The sequence below is a fragment of the Nelumbo nucifera genome, chromosome 5, assembly GCF_055504915.1.
Source record: "Nelumbo nucifera cultivar China Antique chromosome 5, China Antique-T2T, whole genome shotgun sequence".
In the NCBI taxonomy this organism is placed as follows: Eukaryota; Viridiplantae; Streptophyta; class Magnoliopsida; order Proteales; family Nelumbonaceae; genus Nelumbo; species Nelumbo nucifera.
Genome location: NC_142653.1, coordinates 9,216,390 through 9,236,595, shown reverse-complemented (window position 1 = coordinate 9,236,595; position 20,206 = coordinate 9,216,390). Strand labels below are relative to the sequence as shown.

At 36.7% G+C, this 20,206-nt stretch overlaps 1 protein-coding gene across 1 annotated transcript in view; it reads right to left on the bottom strand.

Annotated features, from left to right (window-relative positions):
- Positions 1 to 20,206, bottom strand: part of LOC104607296 (MRG family protein) — a 49,317-nt gene that overhangs the window by 4,721 nt on the left and 24,390 nt on the right. The window contains exons 4-8 of the mRNA XM_010272923.3: positions 17,591 to 17,736; positions 14,081 to 14,116; positions 6,146 to 6,186; positions 4,859 to 4,963; positions 2,262 to 2,341 (exon numbers count right to left, since the gene is read on the bottom strand). Coding sequence (XP_010271225.1) covers positions 2,262 to 2,341; positions 4,859 to 4,963; positions 6,146 to 6,186; positions 14,081 to 14,116; positions 17,591 to 17,736 — 408 coding nt within the window. The remainder of the gene's footprint in view (positions 1 to 2,261; positions 2,342 to 4,858; positions 4,964 to 6,145; positions 6,187 to 14,080; positions 14,117 to 17,590; positions 17,737 to 20,206) is intronic.

Genomic DNA, 20,206 nt, shown 5'->3' with positions numbered 1-20,206 from the left:
TCTTTGGCTATGCAATTGGGTATGGTCTGTGTCCAATGCATCTGCATCTAGTACGCAGAGATTAGATTGATACAACAAGGTATGCTGCACATAAAGACATGATGGCAGCAGTGATTATATTGGAGGGCCTACAATTTTTTTTTTTTTCATCAGTAAAGAAAGGATTTATTAATAAAACCAGGAGCAACCCAAATTACAATTGGGACCAAAACATATGTTCCCTATGTACCCCTTGTTGGAGGGCCTACAATTAAACAATTCAAAACCAGTAGTGCATTGAAAATGAAGTTTCAAATCAAATTACCGATGTTCCTGAATAGGTATTTTTCCTAAAAAAGCAGTTGGACCAAAAATATTAACAAAGCTTCCCAAAAACACATTCCTAGTGTTACCACACATCATCCTCCAGTTCATTGTACTCTAAACACTAACATGCAACACCACACGTCCCCAAATTAATTTTCAATCCTAAAGCATCTACGGAACTCTTAAAAGCTGTTCCTAAATACAATGTCTAACTGACTAAAGATTATAGAGTGATTAAAAGGTCATCTGCATCATAAAAATGTGAAACAGTTTGCTGTTACCCTCCAACTTAAACCCTTTAATCAATCCTAGCTCCCCTCCACTTCACAACAGTCTGCTAAGCTCTATTTAGAAAGTCTTTTTTTTTTTTTTTTTGATCAATAACACTTTCATTAATTCATCAGTAGAAAATTTACAAGTGGAAGACAAACACACTTATCTTCCAAGAGTCACAAAGAACTTCAAGAAAGGAAAGAAGAAAATACAAAGATACAAGGACACTAACATTACAACTTAGCCCAAAACAAGGAATCCCTTTCTACCCCTTGTTTTGCTAAACCGTCAGCTAGGGAATTAGCTGATCTCTTAATCCAACATGTCTTAACTTCCATCTTCCGCACCAGCCATTTGAATTTCCTCTTCTCATTGTTATACTTCCAAAGATCATTTTGTTCTTTGGTCAGCCACCCTATCACCACCTCTGAATCCCCTTCAATTATAAGTTTCTTGATGTTCAATTCCTTAGCTTTCCGGGCTCCTTCCATAACTGCACATATCTCAGCTCTAAGGGAGTCACCCACTCCAATTGGGCCTGAGAACATAGCAGAGATGGCCCCATTTTCATCTCTAAAAACACCCCCGATCCCTGATTGTCCCGGGTTTCCCCTACTGCATCCATCAAAGTTTAATTTCAAGAATCCACTAGGTGGGGGGGGGGGGGGGTCCAAGCCACACTCAGTACTGACTTGGTCTGCGTGCAACTTGCAATTTCACCCCACTTCCTCAACATGTCATCCACAGTGTAATCTGTGAATATTTCCAGAGATTTCAGCCACTGTACCGCCCTAAACTGTATGATAGTCCTCAAATCTGCTATGTTCAGAAACTTATATACATGGCTAAGAAAAAGGAGGGTATTATGGAGATGCACAAGGGCAGAAATTGTGCAGACAATATGGGAAGAAAGAAATGCAAAAATCTTCAAGGAGGAAAAAAGTCAGGAGGCAATATTTGAATGCATCATGGCTAGGGTGTTGCATAGGATCAAGTCCATGGAGCTATTCTCTTCCTATTCATATGATGATTTATGAAAGTCCATAAACAATGGACACCACCTGAGGAGGCATTTATTAAAATAAACTCTGACGGAAGCAGTGAAGGAAATCTGGGTCCATCAGGTGTGGGAGGTGTTTTTAGGGACAAGCATGTACACATCATTGCTATGTTCCCAGGGCTTTGAGGATTCTACAAGAAAGCAGTGTGGGGCTATAGGAATGAACTAAGACAGATCAAATGGTTGGAAAGGAGCATGATTATAAAGATACAATGTGTGCTGAGATCTGCAAATGGACTCGTATAATACTCTAGCTAAGCAAGGGGTTACCAGAAATCAATTTAGTGGGCTTACTTATGACATGCATGTTCTTGAAGTTGTAGGGTAGTAATCACCACCCTACCCAAGGGTTGATTGTAATGATTGTATGTAACAAGTGTAATATTTCTGATCATTAATAATAATAAAAAAATAGTGTGCTAAGTTCTAAGCACCTCCATCACCCAAAAAAGAGGCCAAATAATAACCTAAAAAAAAACTGTAGAACACAATAGAATCATTTATCTTAATAAAAGGTTAAGTGGCATAAAATCAAGTTAGTTTGGCCAACCAGGAAAAGAGCCAAGATATAGTAAAGCAGACTACATGCAATTATAACACAACCTTCACCATGTGAACTTACATGCCGTCCTTCTTTGACTTGTAATCAAGGTACTTTTTCAATATATCATCAACACTTGGGGAACGTGGAAGCTTAACAAGCTGCAGAGACAATACGACAACTCATCAGTAACAAAAGACAAGAGGGACATGACCACTGATACATAGCATGAATGAACACAAAAAGAAAAGTAGGCATGGGATACAATGAAAGAACTTGTTAAACTTTGAGAAAAAGGTAAGGTAATATTTTGTATTATCACTATACCTATAATCATCTCAAGCATAAAACAGACATAACAGATCTGTTCTAGTTATTTTTACAGTAGAAATCACGAAAATTAAGCGGAAAATTGAAATAGAAAAGATGGAAATCGAGCCGGCAAGCTGTTGCAGGTTTTCTGGGTCAGAAAAAAAAACTTCAGGTCTAATCTAATTATGTGCCAGGCAGACCAAGTAAAGGGAAAATAGGGAGGATTTGTTTTGGGCTCAGCTGTAACGCTTGTTTCTTCTTTCTAGTTTCCTTGTAATCTGTTGGGAGAGGCTACAGCTCACACCTCTCCAAAGGCTGTTGTATGAGTTTAAAGTTCTATATTAAGTTCTGAATTAATAAAATTTTCTCATTATTCATCAAAAAAAAAAAAGTGCCAGGCAGATGCCTTATAAAGTAGGGCAAATAAAAGCTTCAAATAAAAGTACCCTATAGCTTAAAAAGAAAGTACAATATAACCCAGTCCAAAAATCACCAAAATAACCTTGTTTTGTGATTAATAACCCTTAATAACTAATTCAAAGATCCTCTAGCAGCAATATACCAACTAGAAATGCAAGAACATCTAGAAATCATAAAAATAGAATTGAAAAACAATTGATTAGTGAAATCAGAGTGACTGCTTCCCTTTCTTGCAGTTTTTAGATTTTTCAGATACCCCTTCATACTTGAGTGCTCTGGCTCTACGTTATCATCTAAACTAAGCAAAGTTCCCCAATGGTATGGGGTTGTTTAAATAAATACTGTTTCACTATTTTACTCCACCAATGTCCATACGCATGCTTACATTGTGAATCCTTAAACAGTCCATAGTTTCCAAGTGCAGTTGAACAGGAGAGGAAGCAATTCCACTGGGTGAGGTTCCACATATTGATGAATTGGCTGCAACATTGGGTTGTAGGGTTGGCTCTCTGCCCATCTAAGTTCCTTGGAATTCAATCGGGGGCATCCTATCAGTCCAAGGAGATATGGGACCCATTTTTTAGAGGTTTAAACACAAGCTAGCCAGATGGAAGAAAACATATTAGCTGAACGGGGGTTGGGGGGATCACTCTACGTCAATCAGCATCATCCATTTTCATGAGATTGAGGAGGAACATAGACAATTGGGAAGCAGATAGTCTTTCCTTATTGCTCATGCCTTTACCAATATCAGGGAGGAGGCCATCCCATGGAAATGGATTTGGAAAGTCCATGCCCCACCCAAGGTGGTTTTCCTTATGTGGACCACTATTTTGGAGAAGACTCTCATTGTGGAACAGTTACTTCACAGAGGGATGATATTGGAAAACGCATGCCATGCATGTGGTGAACCATTGACCAGATGTTTATTCACTGCAATTTCTCCTACTGCGTCTGGATTCACTTTCTGGCTTGTTTCATACTCGGGCTTTTCCCTCAGGACTCAAAAGTCTGATATCTTCTTGGACAGCTCATGGTTTCAGGAGGGGAAACATCTTATGGAGACTTTTGTCCTTGGCCTTGTGTTGGAATCTATGGCAGTAGAGAAATTACAGGATCTATGAAAACAAGAAATGCACTAAGGAGGTTTTTACGGGGAATATAGCAAGATACTTAACAAAATGGGCACGCATATACCATAGGTACAGCCGATTTGCTTAACAGGAAAAAAGAAATCTAAAAGAAATGAAGTACTTCAAAAAGCTTATTTGCTTAATTGGTTAGAGTATTGACGCAAAAGTTGTGGGTTTGCACATTATAAATACTTTATTGTTTAAACTCTAAGCACCATAGGTACAGCCTACAATATAGTAAATTATGTATCCAACATTAACTTCAAGGTCAAATCATCAAAATATGGCAACAAGCCAGGTGATGCACATTTGGGCTCAGGTAAGGCAAACCCCACACAAAATGAGTCTTGCAGCATGCTGTGAACCAAAGCACACCCAAGGTGCACCTTTTAAAACACTTGACCATGGCCAGGAGTTCCAAAGAGGGATCTTTGGGTTCTTTCTGGAAGAGCTAATCATAACAGAAAGGTCAATAGGTGATGTTCAAGTTGTTTCAAAGTCTTGATTGATCACTAAATTCACAACTCAATTCAGGTAAACTACATTATTCCTTATTCTAGACTATGATACTGGGATACTTGCACATACCTTGCTTAGCTTGTTAGAAAGGATACTTATCAGATACAATACCAGATACTGCATGGATACTTCTAGATGTATGTTATGGTATTAACACTTTTAAGATGCATGCTTAAAAGTATTTTGAAGAATCTAATCCAGTGCTCTAAGGTGACTCCAAACTAATAAAAAGTATTTTTGAGGAATCACTCATAGTAAAACTGAGAAGTGATTATAGTGGTGGAAAATAACTACCTTACCCAGCTGAGTAACAAATTCCCAATCATCCACAAGTTGCTTCTTTAGGGTTGATGGAATTTGGACCTTCACAAGCTTCTCAACAGATTCAGTATCCTTCTCCTAACAATAATAAGACTATTAAATTACCAAATGAAATCAAGAATAGTAACAATAAACTGATAAAAGAGGAGATTTAACACTCATCAAATGAAATATCATAGCCAATAGAAGGAAACTCAAATGCTATTATCAAGTTCAAATGTTCCAACTCTAAAATACAACACAATAGCTTTTCACAAGAAACCTTACTAGTGGAGGCTCACTTGTTGGTATTTATTTAATCATTGAGATGATAACTGTTTTCTCAGTGTATGCATTACATACTTCATAAATATCTAACCATCAACAGTGTATAACTTGTTAGGAGAGAAGCCGGATGTGCTTGCTTCTGTATGAATTTTTTTTATCAATAACAATTTCATTACTTGCTTCTGTATGAATGTACCAATGAAGAAGTATTTTTCTTTATTGTGGTTCAAAGATCACCTTAGAAAGGACATTAACTTGGTCCCAGTTATCTGGGGTCTTGGGAGGGGTAAACTGGATACAGTCCTAACCTTTGACATTTTTTTGCACAAAGCGGCCACTCTCAGATTCAAACCTGCACTCTCACACATGCCAGCACAAGATTTTACATTAAACCAAGTAATGGACCCTTGACCTTCATCATCATCACCATATGGGGTCTGCTATGGTCGGCTACATGAATCCTGTTTTGCAAATCCATTCGATTTAAAGCCATGTCCATTGTTAAATTATTAGTGCTTAAACCATTTCTTACTACTTCTACTCATGTCCTTTCTGGTCTACCCCGAGCTCGTCTTATTTATGGCAAGCCTGGGGAACTGAGTTGCTAGTTCAACTAATGACCATGATAGGTGACATGTAAAGTATTTCCTTCAATTCACAAACTTAATTTTAACAGAAGATGCAATAGCCACTGGTGCTTTACAGGTTTCTCTCTGGACAATGCCACCATAAATCATTTCTAAAAGAAACTAAATTACAAGTGACACTGCATAAGCTAGAGAATGACCTTGTAAGTAAAACTTTTTAGTTCAGAAATCATATAACAAATGTATTAAAAATAGTTATGCTTAATCAGCAAAATGATTGCAATACCGCAAATAATGCACATTTATTGTGAATGCATAAGCATATAAGAGAGGCAAAGAGAATCAGACTAGAAATAAGAAAATCTGAAAATCAAAGCACTTTAGATAAATCATAATAGAAGCACACCTCAACACCAGAGTCACTCTTGCGCTTTTTGCCTCTAGACACTGCATTAACATTCAATGTGTTAATTAAGTGGTTGCTTCAAAATAATATGTTCTTTTCTATTTTCCAATTGAGCAATAAAACCCAAAGCCCAATGAGTAAGACAAGGACAATGTTACAAGTACTTCTAATCACACTAAATCCTCAAGTATTTATGTGTATCTAACTCAAATCTGCTCACACCTCTAGTGATAAAAAGAACTGGATATCTTGGAGATTCCCATGAAAATCTCCATGGTTAAGGTTATAATAATATGCATTACATACAACTTCATGATGTAAGGAGGATGGAACTTGTGGTATTGGCTGTTTAGCTAGAGACGAGGAGGGCCATGTTGAACCTAGAAGTAAGGCACTTGGATCATGTTCGATAAATGTTGCTCAAGCGTGGACAGCTGTTGAAGCCCATTCTTTGGCTACTTTTTTCCAAGAAAAACATATTGTTGTTGAGGGTGATTCAAAATTAATTATTGATAGTTTGAAAGGGATCGTTTCTCCACCCTGGAGCATAAACAAAACTTAATTGAAGAATGCTATTGCATTCTGGTGGATTAGTTGGGTAACAAGGGTCATGTTGCTAATTCTGGGGATCTCCAAAGACAAGCTCATTGTTCTCATCCATTTGCTTAAGCAATTCCTGGGGGAGGGCTACCCCCCATGTTGCATAGTCCTCTTCTGAAAAAAAAATGCAACTTCATGACATATTTGTGTAAAGGATTGACCCTATTCATATCACAAAATACTGCATATTGCTATGTCATTTCTGCTCCTTCCCAAACCGGTGGTTGCTTCGAGAGGATTGACCCTATTCATATCACCTGTCACCATATTTTCTGGGAGAATGGAGAAAGAATTTCCATGAACACGGACAAAAGAGAAAGGAGAATTGAGTTCTTCGTAAGCACTTGCATGATCATATCTGGGAGAGTGAAGTATGTTTTAGTTATGTGCCGTCATCATCATATAAGCCATGACCCAACTATATGGAGCTGGCTACATGAATCCTGTTTCGCCATTCCATTCTGTGAAGTAAAAAACTCTTTTACCAAGGGTGCCACTATTCCATTTTATGTGAGAGAATGAGATAGTAATTGCAGGAAAAAAGGAGAAAGATAAAAGAATAAACTGCTTTTATCCTTTCCTTAAAACTTGGATCTTTTATGCTTTCGCCCTTTTTGATCAGTTACAGTGAAATGTATTCATTGTAATTGGCCAGAAAAATAATAAAACCCTAAAACCAAACATAAGAAATATATATTATATGATAATATCATATTGAAGTTCTTCCTTGTGACTTTTTATGCCTATGCAGGCTAGGCAACTTGCTAAGGGTACCTTGATGTCTAGGAGACATGTATGATTAAGGTCTGTGATTTGGATGATATCTTGATTAAGGATCATGCTACAGCTTTATGTTTAGGAAAGGCCTTAGGGAGGGGAAGCTCGCTTCCTGTTGGAGTTGCTATCCTTATTGGAGTTTCTTTGGACCATTTGGGTTTGCATAGTCAGATTTAGTCAACTTCCTTTTCCAAGTTATTTTCTTGTGTTTCTGTTTCTTAGTGTTGTATTATACTTTTCCCATTCATCAGTTCAGTTCTTGTGAAAAAGGTATGGAGCAATAGCCACCTAAGGTTTTAAGGCTTATTATTGGGAAGTGGTTCTAGGGAAAATATATATTTGTGCAATGCTCCAAAACAGTTTGTCACAAGTTATGGATCAAAGCTAGTGGTGAGACTTCACCCCATTTACTAATTTCTTGCTTATTATGTCACAAGTTTGGGAATACTTTTCTACTCTTTGGTTGCAGATGGGTTCCACCTCAGGATGTTGCTTGCTTATTCAGTCCAGGAGTTATGACTTGAGCAAAAACAAGAGGCAAAGCAATATAGACAGCCACTAAACCTGAAAATTTATGGAAAATATGGGAGAAGAGGAATAACAGGCTGTTCAAGGAGCAATGCAAAACCTTGAAATCCATAATTGAAAGCATCACTTTGGAGGTAAATTCATTGGATCAAGAAAATGGAGATTTTTTTTTTTATCAGTGAATTGTCAGATTTATTAAATCAAAGCCAAAGATAGTACAATTTAGGGAGGGGCATGAGATGCTACCTCCCCTTTAAGGAGGGGAGATGGAAGAAGCCATTAACCCTTTAGTTAAAGAACATAACAAAGGATAAAGAAAATTACAGAGAAGCCCAATATAAGGAAACCCGAGTAGCCCCTTGTTGCAGAATCTCTACTTTGAAGACTACAATCCAAGAACAAAAGGCTTCCCAAACAATAAAGGATAAAAATAAATTTTGATGTACTCTCTCAGGCATTGGAAGAGTTCATAGGGATGGAAATAGATCAATTCTGGCCCTATTTTCGGGTTTACTAGGTTATGGAGACTCAAACATTGTTGGAAGGTCTATGACTAGCCAAGTAGAAATTTAGGTGCATAGAGGTTGAAGGGGATTCCATGCAAATTTTAAGTAATTTAGCAACAGAGGTTGATGCCACTTTCAGATGGGTTAATAATAGATCAACAAATGGTTTGCACCTGAAGTATGAGTGAGGTGCACACCTTTTTGAAGCAAGGTGCAAACTAAAAAATAAATAAATGTAAAAAACAAAATAAATTAAGAAAATATCAAAAATGCAAACTTTAATTTTAAACTAAATATATTAACAAGCTTATTAGCTCAAATTAAAATACAAAACCATAACATTAAAACATATTCAAGTATGTCGAACTTTCAATTTCTTTATTTCTTTTTTAATTGAATTATATTTCAAATAGATAGTATGATGTTAAACATGTTTCTTCCAAATTCTAGGAGCTGCCTTTGTAACAAGCCCCTTGATGCAAACCCAAACAAATCCATCTTAGGGTCATAAATTCTTAATCCTAACAAAAAAAAAGGTTTAATAATTTTAATTATCTTTCAGAAAATATCTTTTAAAGGAAGAACGAAATGAACAACATGCAGCATCACTTGTAAATTATCTTTCTACTCTTAAAGGGCTGACAACTTGCAATCAAATGGAGAAAAAAGGATTTCCTTTGGGAAGGTGGGGATAAAGGAAAGAGTGGCATTTAGTTAAGGGGAGCAAGTTTGTAGGGGAAAAAAGGTTCAAAGGACTGAATTTTAACAAAATGAGGAAATTGATGAACAAGGCATCATTGGAAAATGGTTACGGAGGTTTACCAAAAAAAGAGGGAAGAAACGTGGAGAGGAGTGGTGGTATGGAGTTGCAAGATTTCATTGTGACTCTAGACAGGTGCCAGCATCTTATGGGGGGGGTGTGGAAAGGAATTATGAAGAAACTTGCTAAATATATTAAATTGTTGTAGGAGAAGGGACAAGAAGAAGATTTTGGGAAGATGTGTGGTGTGGAAACAAAAAATTGTGTGATGTGTCTCCAAGAATATATAGGCTGAATTTTAAAATCATTACAGTTAGTCAATGTTTTGATAAGAGGGGTGAGCAGGTTGTCTGGTTCCCAAAATTTAGTCAGCCATTATTGGACAGAGAGGTAGAGGAATGCATCTTACTGCTTTCAAGATTGGAGAATATGAAGATGGATGCTGATGCACCAGACATAGTATGTACAGATGGAAAATTTTCTGCAAGTCCTATGAAGCTGTTACCAGAAATCAAGTTGGCAGATCAAGCGTTTGTGGAGTTTAGGTTGACCCAATTCCTCCTTAAGTTGAAACCTTTGCATGGTTCCTTCCTTTGGATGGTATCTTAACAATTGATCACCTGAATCAAGATGTTTTTAGATGCCAAGCATATTATTTTGTGCATGAAACAGGAGAATGTAAGTCATTTATACATTGTTGCTGGACAGACTTCTTAAGGGGTTCCTTCTTTACTATGTAGGAATGGCAATTTTCCCCATTTCCCCGATCCCCATGGGGATCTGCCCCGAATGGAGCAGGGATGGGGATGATTTCCCCCCTACAGGGACGGGGATGGGGAAATTTTAATCCCGGTTGGCGGGGACAGGGAGAGCACACCCCACCCCGTGGGATCCCCACTAATATATATATGTACATATGTATGCATATGTTTATATATGTATATGTGTACACATACATCTATATATTAATATTTTTAAAAACATGTTTAAATCTTTTCTAATAAGATTGCAAATTTTAATTATTTTAGTTTTATTTTATTAAATCTATACTATCTATAAAAGTGTGAATAGGTGTTCATGGCTTCTGGAATTTTCATTAGACAACAAAAGCCTCCTCTCTAAAGTTTAAATTGGAAAACAAATAAAGGCAAAATTGTTATTTTATATCTTCACTCAGTAATTAATTGATAAAAGGACCCAAACTACTTTTCTTCAATAATTGAAAAACAAGATATAGCGAAAATGTCATTTTACATTTTTCATTTAATGCTTATTTATATTTATACTATTACTAAAAGTGTGAATAATGGTATAGAACTTTCGTTTGACTAAATTACCCCAATTTTTTAATTTGGTCATTGTCTAATTTTAAGGACAGGAATGTAATTTGAAAAGCCACTTTTCTCCTCATTCAAATCCCTTTCATTAAGTCTCTCATATTTAAAGTATTAACTTTCACTAACATTCATTGAATCCAATTCTTGACTAGAATACTCTTATTTTTGAATATGGTCCCTTTTTAATTGTGAAGGCACAAAATGTAATTTGAATTACTACATTTCTCCTCATTCAATTCCATTTCATTAAATCTTATCTTAGAGTATTAACTCTTGTTTTTTTATTGAATCTTGTATTTAAGATATTATTTTCACAAAATAAAAACAAATAAGTTCTATCGATTAAATCTATACATTCAATATTTTTAAATTTTAATGATATAAAATACATGCTTTTTAAAATTTACCCAAAACTGGAACTGTTTTTCCATCATGGTGGTGAGTAAGCAATTCAAAGAAAAATTTTGTAAATAACATTTAGGTGTGTATCTAATATTTCATATTGACCATATTAAATAAAAATATGTTTAATAAATAATAGTTACTTTAGTGATGTTGGAAATAAAATGTAAAATTAAAAACCAACCCAAAAATGAAATTATTTTATTAATAGTGGGTCAACAGTTCAACCTTTTAGGTCATGTGTGTCTCCCATTGATTTCATAATTAAATAATAAAGATTAAAAAATTATAAAAATACAAAAAGTATGACAAAGATAAAAACTCTATAGAAATCATTTAGACACATCTCTAATATTTTATTTTAATCATATTAAAAATTATACACAATAAACAAGAATTGTTTTTAACTTTTGATTGATGATATAAATAAAATACAAAATTGAAAACTAACACAAAAATAAAATTAGTTTCCTATTTGGTGGTAGATCAATTCAACACTAGAGGTGATCAAAAGTGTCAACTTATGAAGTTATAATTAAATAATATTTTTTTAAAAAGATAAAACACAAAAATATACAAAAAATATATAAATTATGTAGAAAACATTTAAGCATATCTCTATATTAGTGAATCATAATAAGTGTGACAAATAGCTTTAACAAACTGACAAGATATTAGTAAATGGTAATTACTTCTCTGTTTGGATGCAGATGGATCCCCCCTTTGAATGTACCAAGCTTATTTTCCTCCATGCCTAATTGGCCAACTAAAAGGGCTAAGACCATATGGAGGTGTGGTAGAGCTGCAGTTTGTTGGACAGTGTGGGAGGAGAGGAATTCAAGGATTTTCTCAAATAAAGAGAGAAGTGTGGAAGAAATCATGGAGATCATCCACATTAGGATGGTACATTAGTTGAGAACATTGGAATTGTTCAAAGTGTTCTCAGTTGATGAGTTGTTAAGGAACTGGAAGGAGATTGCAGAATCAGGCTTAAGTAGAAAAATTTTAAATGCTTGCTGGACTCCTCCACCTCATGGGTTTACCAAACAGAATTTTGATGACAGAAGCATAGGCAACCCAGGGCCTTCCGGAATAGGGGGAGTGATAAGGGATGAAACAGGGAACTTGTTAGCCATGTACTATGGGCTGATTGGGGTGGAAGACTCATTGAGGGCTGAGATTTTAGGAGCTATTGAAGGGATACAAAGGGTCAAAGAAATGAATATCAAAAAGGTGCTTATAGAAGGTGATTCTGAAACTGTGGTGAATTGGCTAAAAGAGGACAGTTCTATGATTTGGAAATACAGCAATGAAAAGAGGAAGTTTAAGTGGCTAACCAAGGACATCGAAATTCAGTGTACATGGATAAAGAGAAGTGCAAATGCATTGGCTGATGGTCTAGCTAGGCAAGGGGTAAACAGAGACACCTTATTTTGGGTTGTTTTGTAATCATTGCATGGTCAGGATGTTTCTTGGGTTGGTGGGAGTTAAGAATTTTTAGTTCCCTCCCTTTGTAATTCTAACTTTATATATCAATAATAAAACTTCACTGTTATTGATAAAAAAAAAATAAGTGTGTCAAATAAGAATAATTTTTATAGTCATAGAAATATTAAAAATTGTAAAAAAATTTGAAACATATCATATACCATCATCATCATCACAAAATTTCTCATGTGCAAAGCACACACATACTAGTAAAATAAAAAACAAAAACAAAATGGTTGACATTATAAAAAATCATGGGGAATGCGGATGGAGAGAGGCTCCCCACCCCTACCCCGCCCCGTTGCCATTCCTAATTTAATGTTGGAAAGTTTAGTCCAACAGAACCAAAGAAGATTTGTCGATATGACCTATGTTGGAAGGAATGACAAAGCCAAGATAGTTTGTAGTATCATTTCATTTGTTTTTTGTTAGGGTAAATGGAGAGAAAGAAACAGACGGATTTTTGAAAAGAGTGCCAACATAGAAGAAACAGATGGTTTTTTGTTGTAACTTGAATATCATTCTCAGGGAGGGTTAAGAGATTTTACCCCTCCCTCCTTTCTATTGTATCTTATGCTTTCATTTTGTCACCTTGACCCCTCCCAAGGTGACTTAAAATGATGGAAGAAGTGGTTAAGTGGTCAGTTTACTCATTGTATGATCCTCCTACGAAGCAATCATTCAAAATCAGGTGGAGCATTTTGCTTTAAAGGGTGTTTGGGGTAATCTAGTTCTGCTGACAGTAGAAGCCTTTGCTTGGCTAGTTTCTTTGAATAGCATTTTGATTATTAATCGCTTGAAGCCAAGAGGATTTCAGATGTGAAGCTTACATTTTATGTGCAAGAGATGAGATTCCTCATCTGTTCATTCATTTTAAGGTAGCAGATTTTATTCGGGCCTTTTCCACTTTGATTAAGCATACAGGGGGGAATCCTTCTTTTCCATATGGGATGTTTTCTGAATGGCCTACAATTACTGGTGCAAGAAAGCTAAGATCTTACAGAGTACCATTCTATTGGGGGATTTGGAAAGAGAAGAACAGATAAACTTTCAATGAAATGATCATGTCTTCAAGGAAAACGGTAGCTGGTATCTGTTCCATGATAGTGGAGTGGGTTTTGGTGCATCCTCAATTCAAGGGAATGTCTTGAGAGACTCTTGGTTTGGAATCCTTGTATATCTTATTTTCAGATTAGTAGTTTTTTCTTTTCCTTTTAGTACTGGTGGTTGGAATTGAAGTCTAATTTTCTTATTTTGGGTGAAATCTCTTCAGCAATAGATTATAATATCTCATTCTTTGTGATCTTCTTCTACAGTACTATCAAAAAAGAGTACAGCATTCCATCTGTCAAGATGTTTCAGGACAGCATCAAGATCACAGAAGAGACAAGTAAATATTAATGTAGGCAATATACAATTTACAGAAAGTGATTATGCAATGTACTTTGATAATTTTGTAAAGGCAAGAAATCACTTTAGAATTATTTGGAAAACCTAAAACACAAATTCCAAAACAGAGATAGAACATTGATAATACCATGATTCCTAACATCTTCTTTGTCCACTTTTGCATCTGCAAAATTCAAGAAAAGAATATTAACATTAAAAACAAGTTACATGTGAAATAACACGCATACACACAGAGAATGATACAGGAAGATCTTTGACCAATCAAACCCCTCCCCCAAGAATTTTGATGAATACCACCTGATTGGCTACCACATCCATGACACCAGTGTGTGTGTGTGTATAATGAAAGGTACATAATTGTCTAAAGGACAGAAAAAAATAAAGAGATATGCAATTCTTTTAGGATAATTTTTTCCTTTCTATTTCAAAAGGAAGGTTCTAATAATTAAGGCATAAATAGGTACAATGAAAAGGATGCAGTGGCTTCCAGAAGATAACAAATAGAAACAAGAAGTTAATTTAGAGCATCACTGTGAGAGTGGCTCCATGGATTGAGACAATGAAGTTCTTTGGGTCATTCTCACTAGAAGACATTAGTAGAGGGTAGTATTTGGCAGCAGCATGCTCATCATCCGTCACAATGGAAACCTCAGCAAATAGACATAGTACAACTACATTTTGATGGCTGTAGCGGGTGTAATCCTGGCTGGCTGGGTACAGGGGGAACATTTAGAAATGACAAAGGAGAGATTCTTGCCTTATTTTCAGGGCCAGTAGGTCAAGGAAACTCAACAAGAGCAGAGTTATTGGCAATGCTTGGTTTCAAGATAGCAAAGCATCAAAATTTTACAAAGCTCATAGTAGAAGGGAACTCAAAAGTAGTGGTTGGATGGTTGGGAGAGGAAAGATTAGTTTTTTTTTTTGGATCAATAACATTACCAATTTTATTAAAAGAAGAAATTTAGTACAAAGAAGGGGTAGGGATAAACACTCTTAGCCCTCCCGAAAAGGAAGATTACAGAACAGCCCAAAAAAACTCATTCCTTCCCACCCCTTGTTTAGCAATCGTGTCAGCAACAGCATTTGCGTCTCTTTTAACCCAATTACAAGACACCTCTGCCCCTTGCGGCAAATTAACAGCTTTTCTCTTTTCGTAAATGTAGCAGCACCATCGCTCTCTTTTCGTGAAAGATTAGTTCCATGGCTTTTTTATGAAATGCTGAAGTAAGGAATTGTATTAAGCTGTAGAAAGAGTAATAACATCAGGACCCCTATACATTGCTTATTTACTTTTACTTACGAAAAGATGCTAATCAGCAAAACAAAAGCGTAAGACCAGTCATATCTTTATAATCGACACTCTTTAACTCATGTACTGCCAACCAAGAATACAACAGGACAAATATCTTCCTTCTTGATACCTCCTTGGCACTACTCTTCTGATTAAAAATGTGAGGGTTCCTTACTCCCCATATCACCCAGATGGCAGAACAGGGCACCTATTTCCACACTAAAGTATTTCCACCTTAAATATATTTAGACAGCTCAAAAATAACTAAAGCAATACCAATATCACATCAGCCCAAAAATTCTGAAATTGGTGTACAAATTGGAAAACTGATTTAATTCTCCATGCATTCTTTCCTTTCTTTTGTATCTGCATCACCCTCACTAATTTTAACTTGGATGGCCAGCTTCCCAAACTCTCCCGCTTGATGCAATACTCTCTCCATGGCAGATTACATCCATGACTTTCCAAAGAAACAGCAATAAGGTTTGTTTTGGGCCACTTTGTAACTGTGTTTCAGGCTTGTGTTTGTTTAGTGTTTATGACTCAGTCCTAGGGGGAGGTAACACCTCGTGCCTCTTCCTAGGCTGAATGTACTACTATTTTTTGAATTAATAAAACTACTCTCATTTATCAAAAAAAAAAGAAACAGCAATAAGGTCAATATGGGAAGAGAGAAACTCGTGACTATTTTCAGACAAGGAAAGAACCACAGAAAACCTAATTGAGTTGATACACTTAAGGGTAGCTCACTGGCTGAAATCTATGGAGATATTCTCTGAATTTTCTATGGCTGACTTGTTGAGAAAGTGGAAAGAGGTAGTTACTGCTGCTCTTTGTAAGAGGACCTATAGACCCTCTTGGACCCCCCCCCCTCCCGCTGGATTCATAAAACTGAATTTTGATGGAAGTAGCTTAAGGAATCCAGGGCCTTCTGGGATTGGGGGTGTGTTCAGGAATGAGGAGGGGTTTATTATTGCCATGTTTTCTGGGCCAATTGGAGAGGGTGACTCTCTTAGTGCCAAGATTCTAGCAGTTCTTGAAGGAATCCAAAGAGCAAGAGAATTAAGCATCAGATGCTTAGTTATTGAGGGGGACTCAGGTGGTGATTAGGTGGCTGAAAGGAGACAACAGTGGTTTGTGGAGCTACGGTAATGAAAATAAAAAATTTAAATGGCTGAGTAAGGATATAGAGGTGAAGTACAGTTGGGTGAAGAGAGGTGCTAACTCAATGGCTGATGGGTTAGCTAAGCAAGGGGTGGCTAAGGAATCTTTGTTTTGGGCTAATTTTTAGTTTTGTTCCTTGTCCTTTTGTTGCTGGGGTGATAAGATAGTTTACCTCCCCTTTTCTGTAATTAAAGTTTCACAAATATTATTCATTAACAAAGCTTTCTGTTATTGATCCAAAAAAAAAAAAGAAACAGCAATAAGACAATAATATTTCTCTGAATGAGTATCAAATTCAATAATACATATTAGGGTTTTTTTTCAAAATTCAGATTATGAGAAACTATGGACAAATTTAGAATAATGAACTGGTTTTCTTGGCACATTTAGCATATAAAGGCAGAAAAAAATGAGATGCCAATGAACAAAACCATAACCTAATCACCAAAAAGCTCCTAACTTGCTCTAGCACATCTCATTGAATTCCAAGAGCCTTGTACTATCTTCAGAGAAGCCATCTCAGGAAATCTGCATTCTGCAGGCTTTGATAGCATTCGCCATAAATTAAGACAGACCTACTTGTAGACCTATAATTGAATATAATGCCCTCTACCTAAGATGCAAATCTTGGGTGAGCACTCTCTTCAAAACTGCATGCAAGCACAGGAAAGGGCTATGTAACCCAAGGATAACAGCATAAGCATACCTAGATTACAGAGAATAACAACCCCCCACTTCCCAAGAAAGGCACAGAAAAGGAAACATGAAAAGAGATGGGAAAATAAGAAAACAAGAAAACAAACATATTTTTAGGCCAGAAATAATCTTCCTTCCATTTTGTTATTCTTCTCTTTTTTAATTTTGTATCAGCCTCTGAAGAACAAAGGCATGATTAATCTATTACAATACCAAGTCAAAATGGTATTTTTTTATCAATAACTGAACTAAGTCATTAATGTAATTAGAGTGTACAAGGAAGAACAGAGACATAAACCCTATTAACTCTCCCCAAGCAGTATACAAGGACTAAAACAACCAAGTCAACATGGATTGGAAATTAAGATATGAATTAAGGAAGTATGCAAAAGAAAGAGAGTCGTTAGTCAACTACCAAAGCTCAAAGCAATTATATTAAATTAGTTCACAAAGCAATGATATCAATTTAAGTAAAAGAGAACTAACCAGTAGAGTTTTTTGGCTTGATTTGAGTTGAACGTCCTGACTTTGGATTTTTATCCGCACCCTGTCTTTTTTCAAGTGTCTGTTGCTTCCGAACATTCTCTTCAGTGAATTTCATTAAACGATCCACACCTACCCATTCATCCCAACTGTTGATAATAGATGCTCAAGAAATCAATGCACATATAATTGTCATTAGAAGAATCATAGAGAACTTGGTAAAGAAGAAAATTACGATTGACTTTCTCTCTCTTTTCTTTTCCCAGAACAAATAATGAAATTGATTAGAAAGATCCAGCTCTCTTTAATCTTATTAAACATTAACCTAGTTCTTTGATCCCAATCCCAAATACTTGGGATTAAGGCCGAGTTGAGTTGAACTAAGTAAAAGCTAATACCTTAGCAGCAAGAGCAAAATTAAGAATACAAAATTTCATGTAATAAGTCAAAGAATCAACCAAATATGCTAGCACAATCCATGAATAATTTGAAGGCAATGCAATAAAATATCATGGAATACCAAGCTCTTAGATGGAAGAATAGTCAGTGAACCAGTCCAATATAAAGCAGTTCACAGCTGGTTCTAACTCTACTAACTTTGGTTTCATATAGCACACCATCAATACCAATAGACCACTTTCAAGGGTTGACCATGCATTTCTTGTGTTACTCCAACTCTTGGATATCACAATCTCCTGACACTCCAAATAAGAGCCTCAAATATGTTGGTTGCTGAAGATGATCAAGACTGCTATCAGTCTTGGACACTAAGGAATTTCAGGTTCGAACAGAAGAGAAAGTGAAGAAGAAAGAGGAGAAAGATTAGTGAGAGAGCAGTAGAACACAAGTTTGAAAGGAATGACAGATTCTGAATGATCTGCCGGCGCCACTTCAATTTAATATTTATATGTTATGCTAGTTACATGAAAGGACATATTTGCCCTTGGTGTTTACATCATAACACTTAACAATATAAAAAACTGAAAAGTAAATAACAGAACTAGAATAACAGATAGACTAGGTATATTCTACCCTACGGACAGAGTGGCCCCACATCAGTTTCTCTACACTCCCCTTCAAGTTGGGAGTAATTTATCATTCCCAACTTGGATAGATCCGCTTCTAGTTTCTTTCTTGATACAGCTTTAGTGAGGATATCTGCTAATTGCATACTGGATGTGATGTAAGGGAGGCATATTTCTTGAGATGAGACCCTCTCTCGTACAAAATGTCGGTCAACTTCAATGTGTTTGGTTCTGTCATGTTGCACTGGACTATGTGCTATATTAATGGCTGCTTGATTATCACAATACAGCATCAGAGGCTTCTCATACTCAATACCCAACTCCTCAAGTAGAGATCTTAGCCATAGGATTTCAGCCACTCCGTTGGCCATGGACCTGTATTCTGCTTCAGCACTAGACCGGGAGACAACACTTTGTTTCTTACTTCTCCAGGAGACGATGTTTCCTCCCACAAGGGCACAATATCCTGAGGTAGACCGTCTGTCATCAACATTCCCAGCCCAATCGGCATCTGTATAGATCTCCACCTTCATGTGGTTATTGTTCTTGAACAGTATACCCCTACCCGGGCATCTCTTCAAGTAGGCTAAAATTCTTTCTGCCGCAAGAAGATGTGTGGTTCTAGGAGAATGCATGTACTGGCTGACAACACTAACAGCATAAGTAATATCCGGCCGAGTGAGGCAGAGATATAGGAGCTTTCCTACCAACCGCTGGAACATAACTTTGTCTTCAAGCAGCTCCCCACTCTCTGCACTAATCATGTGGTTCTGTTCAATGGGTGTATCTGTAGGTTTGACACCCAGCTTTCCAGTTTCAGCCAACAGATCTAAAACATATTTCCTCTAAGAGACAAAGATCCCCTATTTAGATCTAGCAACCTCAATGCCCAAAAAATACCGTAGTGTACCCAGATCTTTCACCTCAAACTCTTGATGAAGGAGCTGTTTGAGGGACTCAATCTCATGGCTGTCATTTCCTGTCACCACAATATCATCAACATATACTGCAAATAGTGTCAGTGAAGACTCCACCCTTTTGATGAACAGTGTATGATCTGACTGGGCCTGTACATAACCGAACTTTCCAAGAGCTAGTTTGAATCTGTCGAACCAAGCTCTAGGTGACTGCTTCAAACCATACAATGCCTTATTGAGCCGGCAGACCTTCTTACCTGTCTCTGTATCATAGTATCCAGGAGGCAACTGCATGTATACCTCTTCCTGCAAGTCCCCATTCAGGAAGGCATTTTTAACATCCATTTGGTACAAAGGCCAAGTGTGGCTTGCTGCAAGAGATAATAGAACCCGAATGGTGGTCATCTTGGCTACTGGGGCAAATGTCTCCAAGTAATCTATACCATAAGTCTGAGTGAACCCTTTTGCAACTAGCCGAGCTTTGTACCTCTCAATGGATCCATCCGCATTGTGCTTCACAGTAAATACCCATCTGCATCCAACTGGTTTCTTTCCTTTGGGCAAGTCAACTAGCTCCCAGGTATTATTTTTCAACAGGGCATCCATTTCAACTTGCATTGCACCTCTCCACTCCGGGACTGATAGGGCCTCTTGTACTGTTCTTGGAATAGGGACAT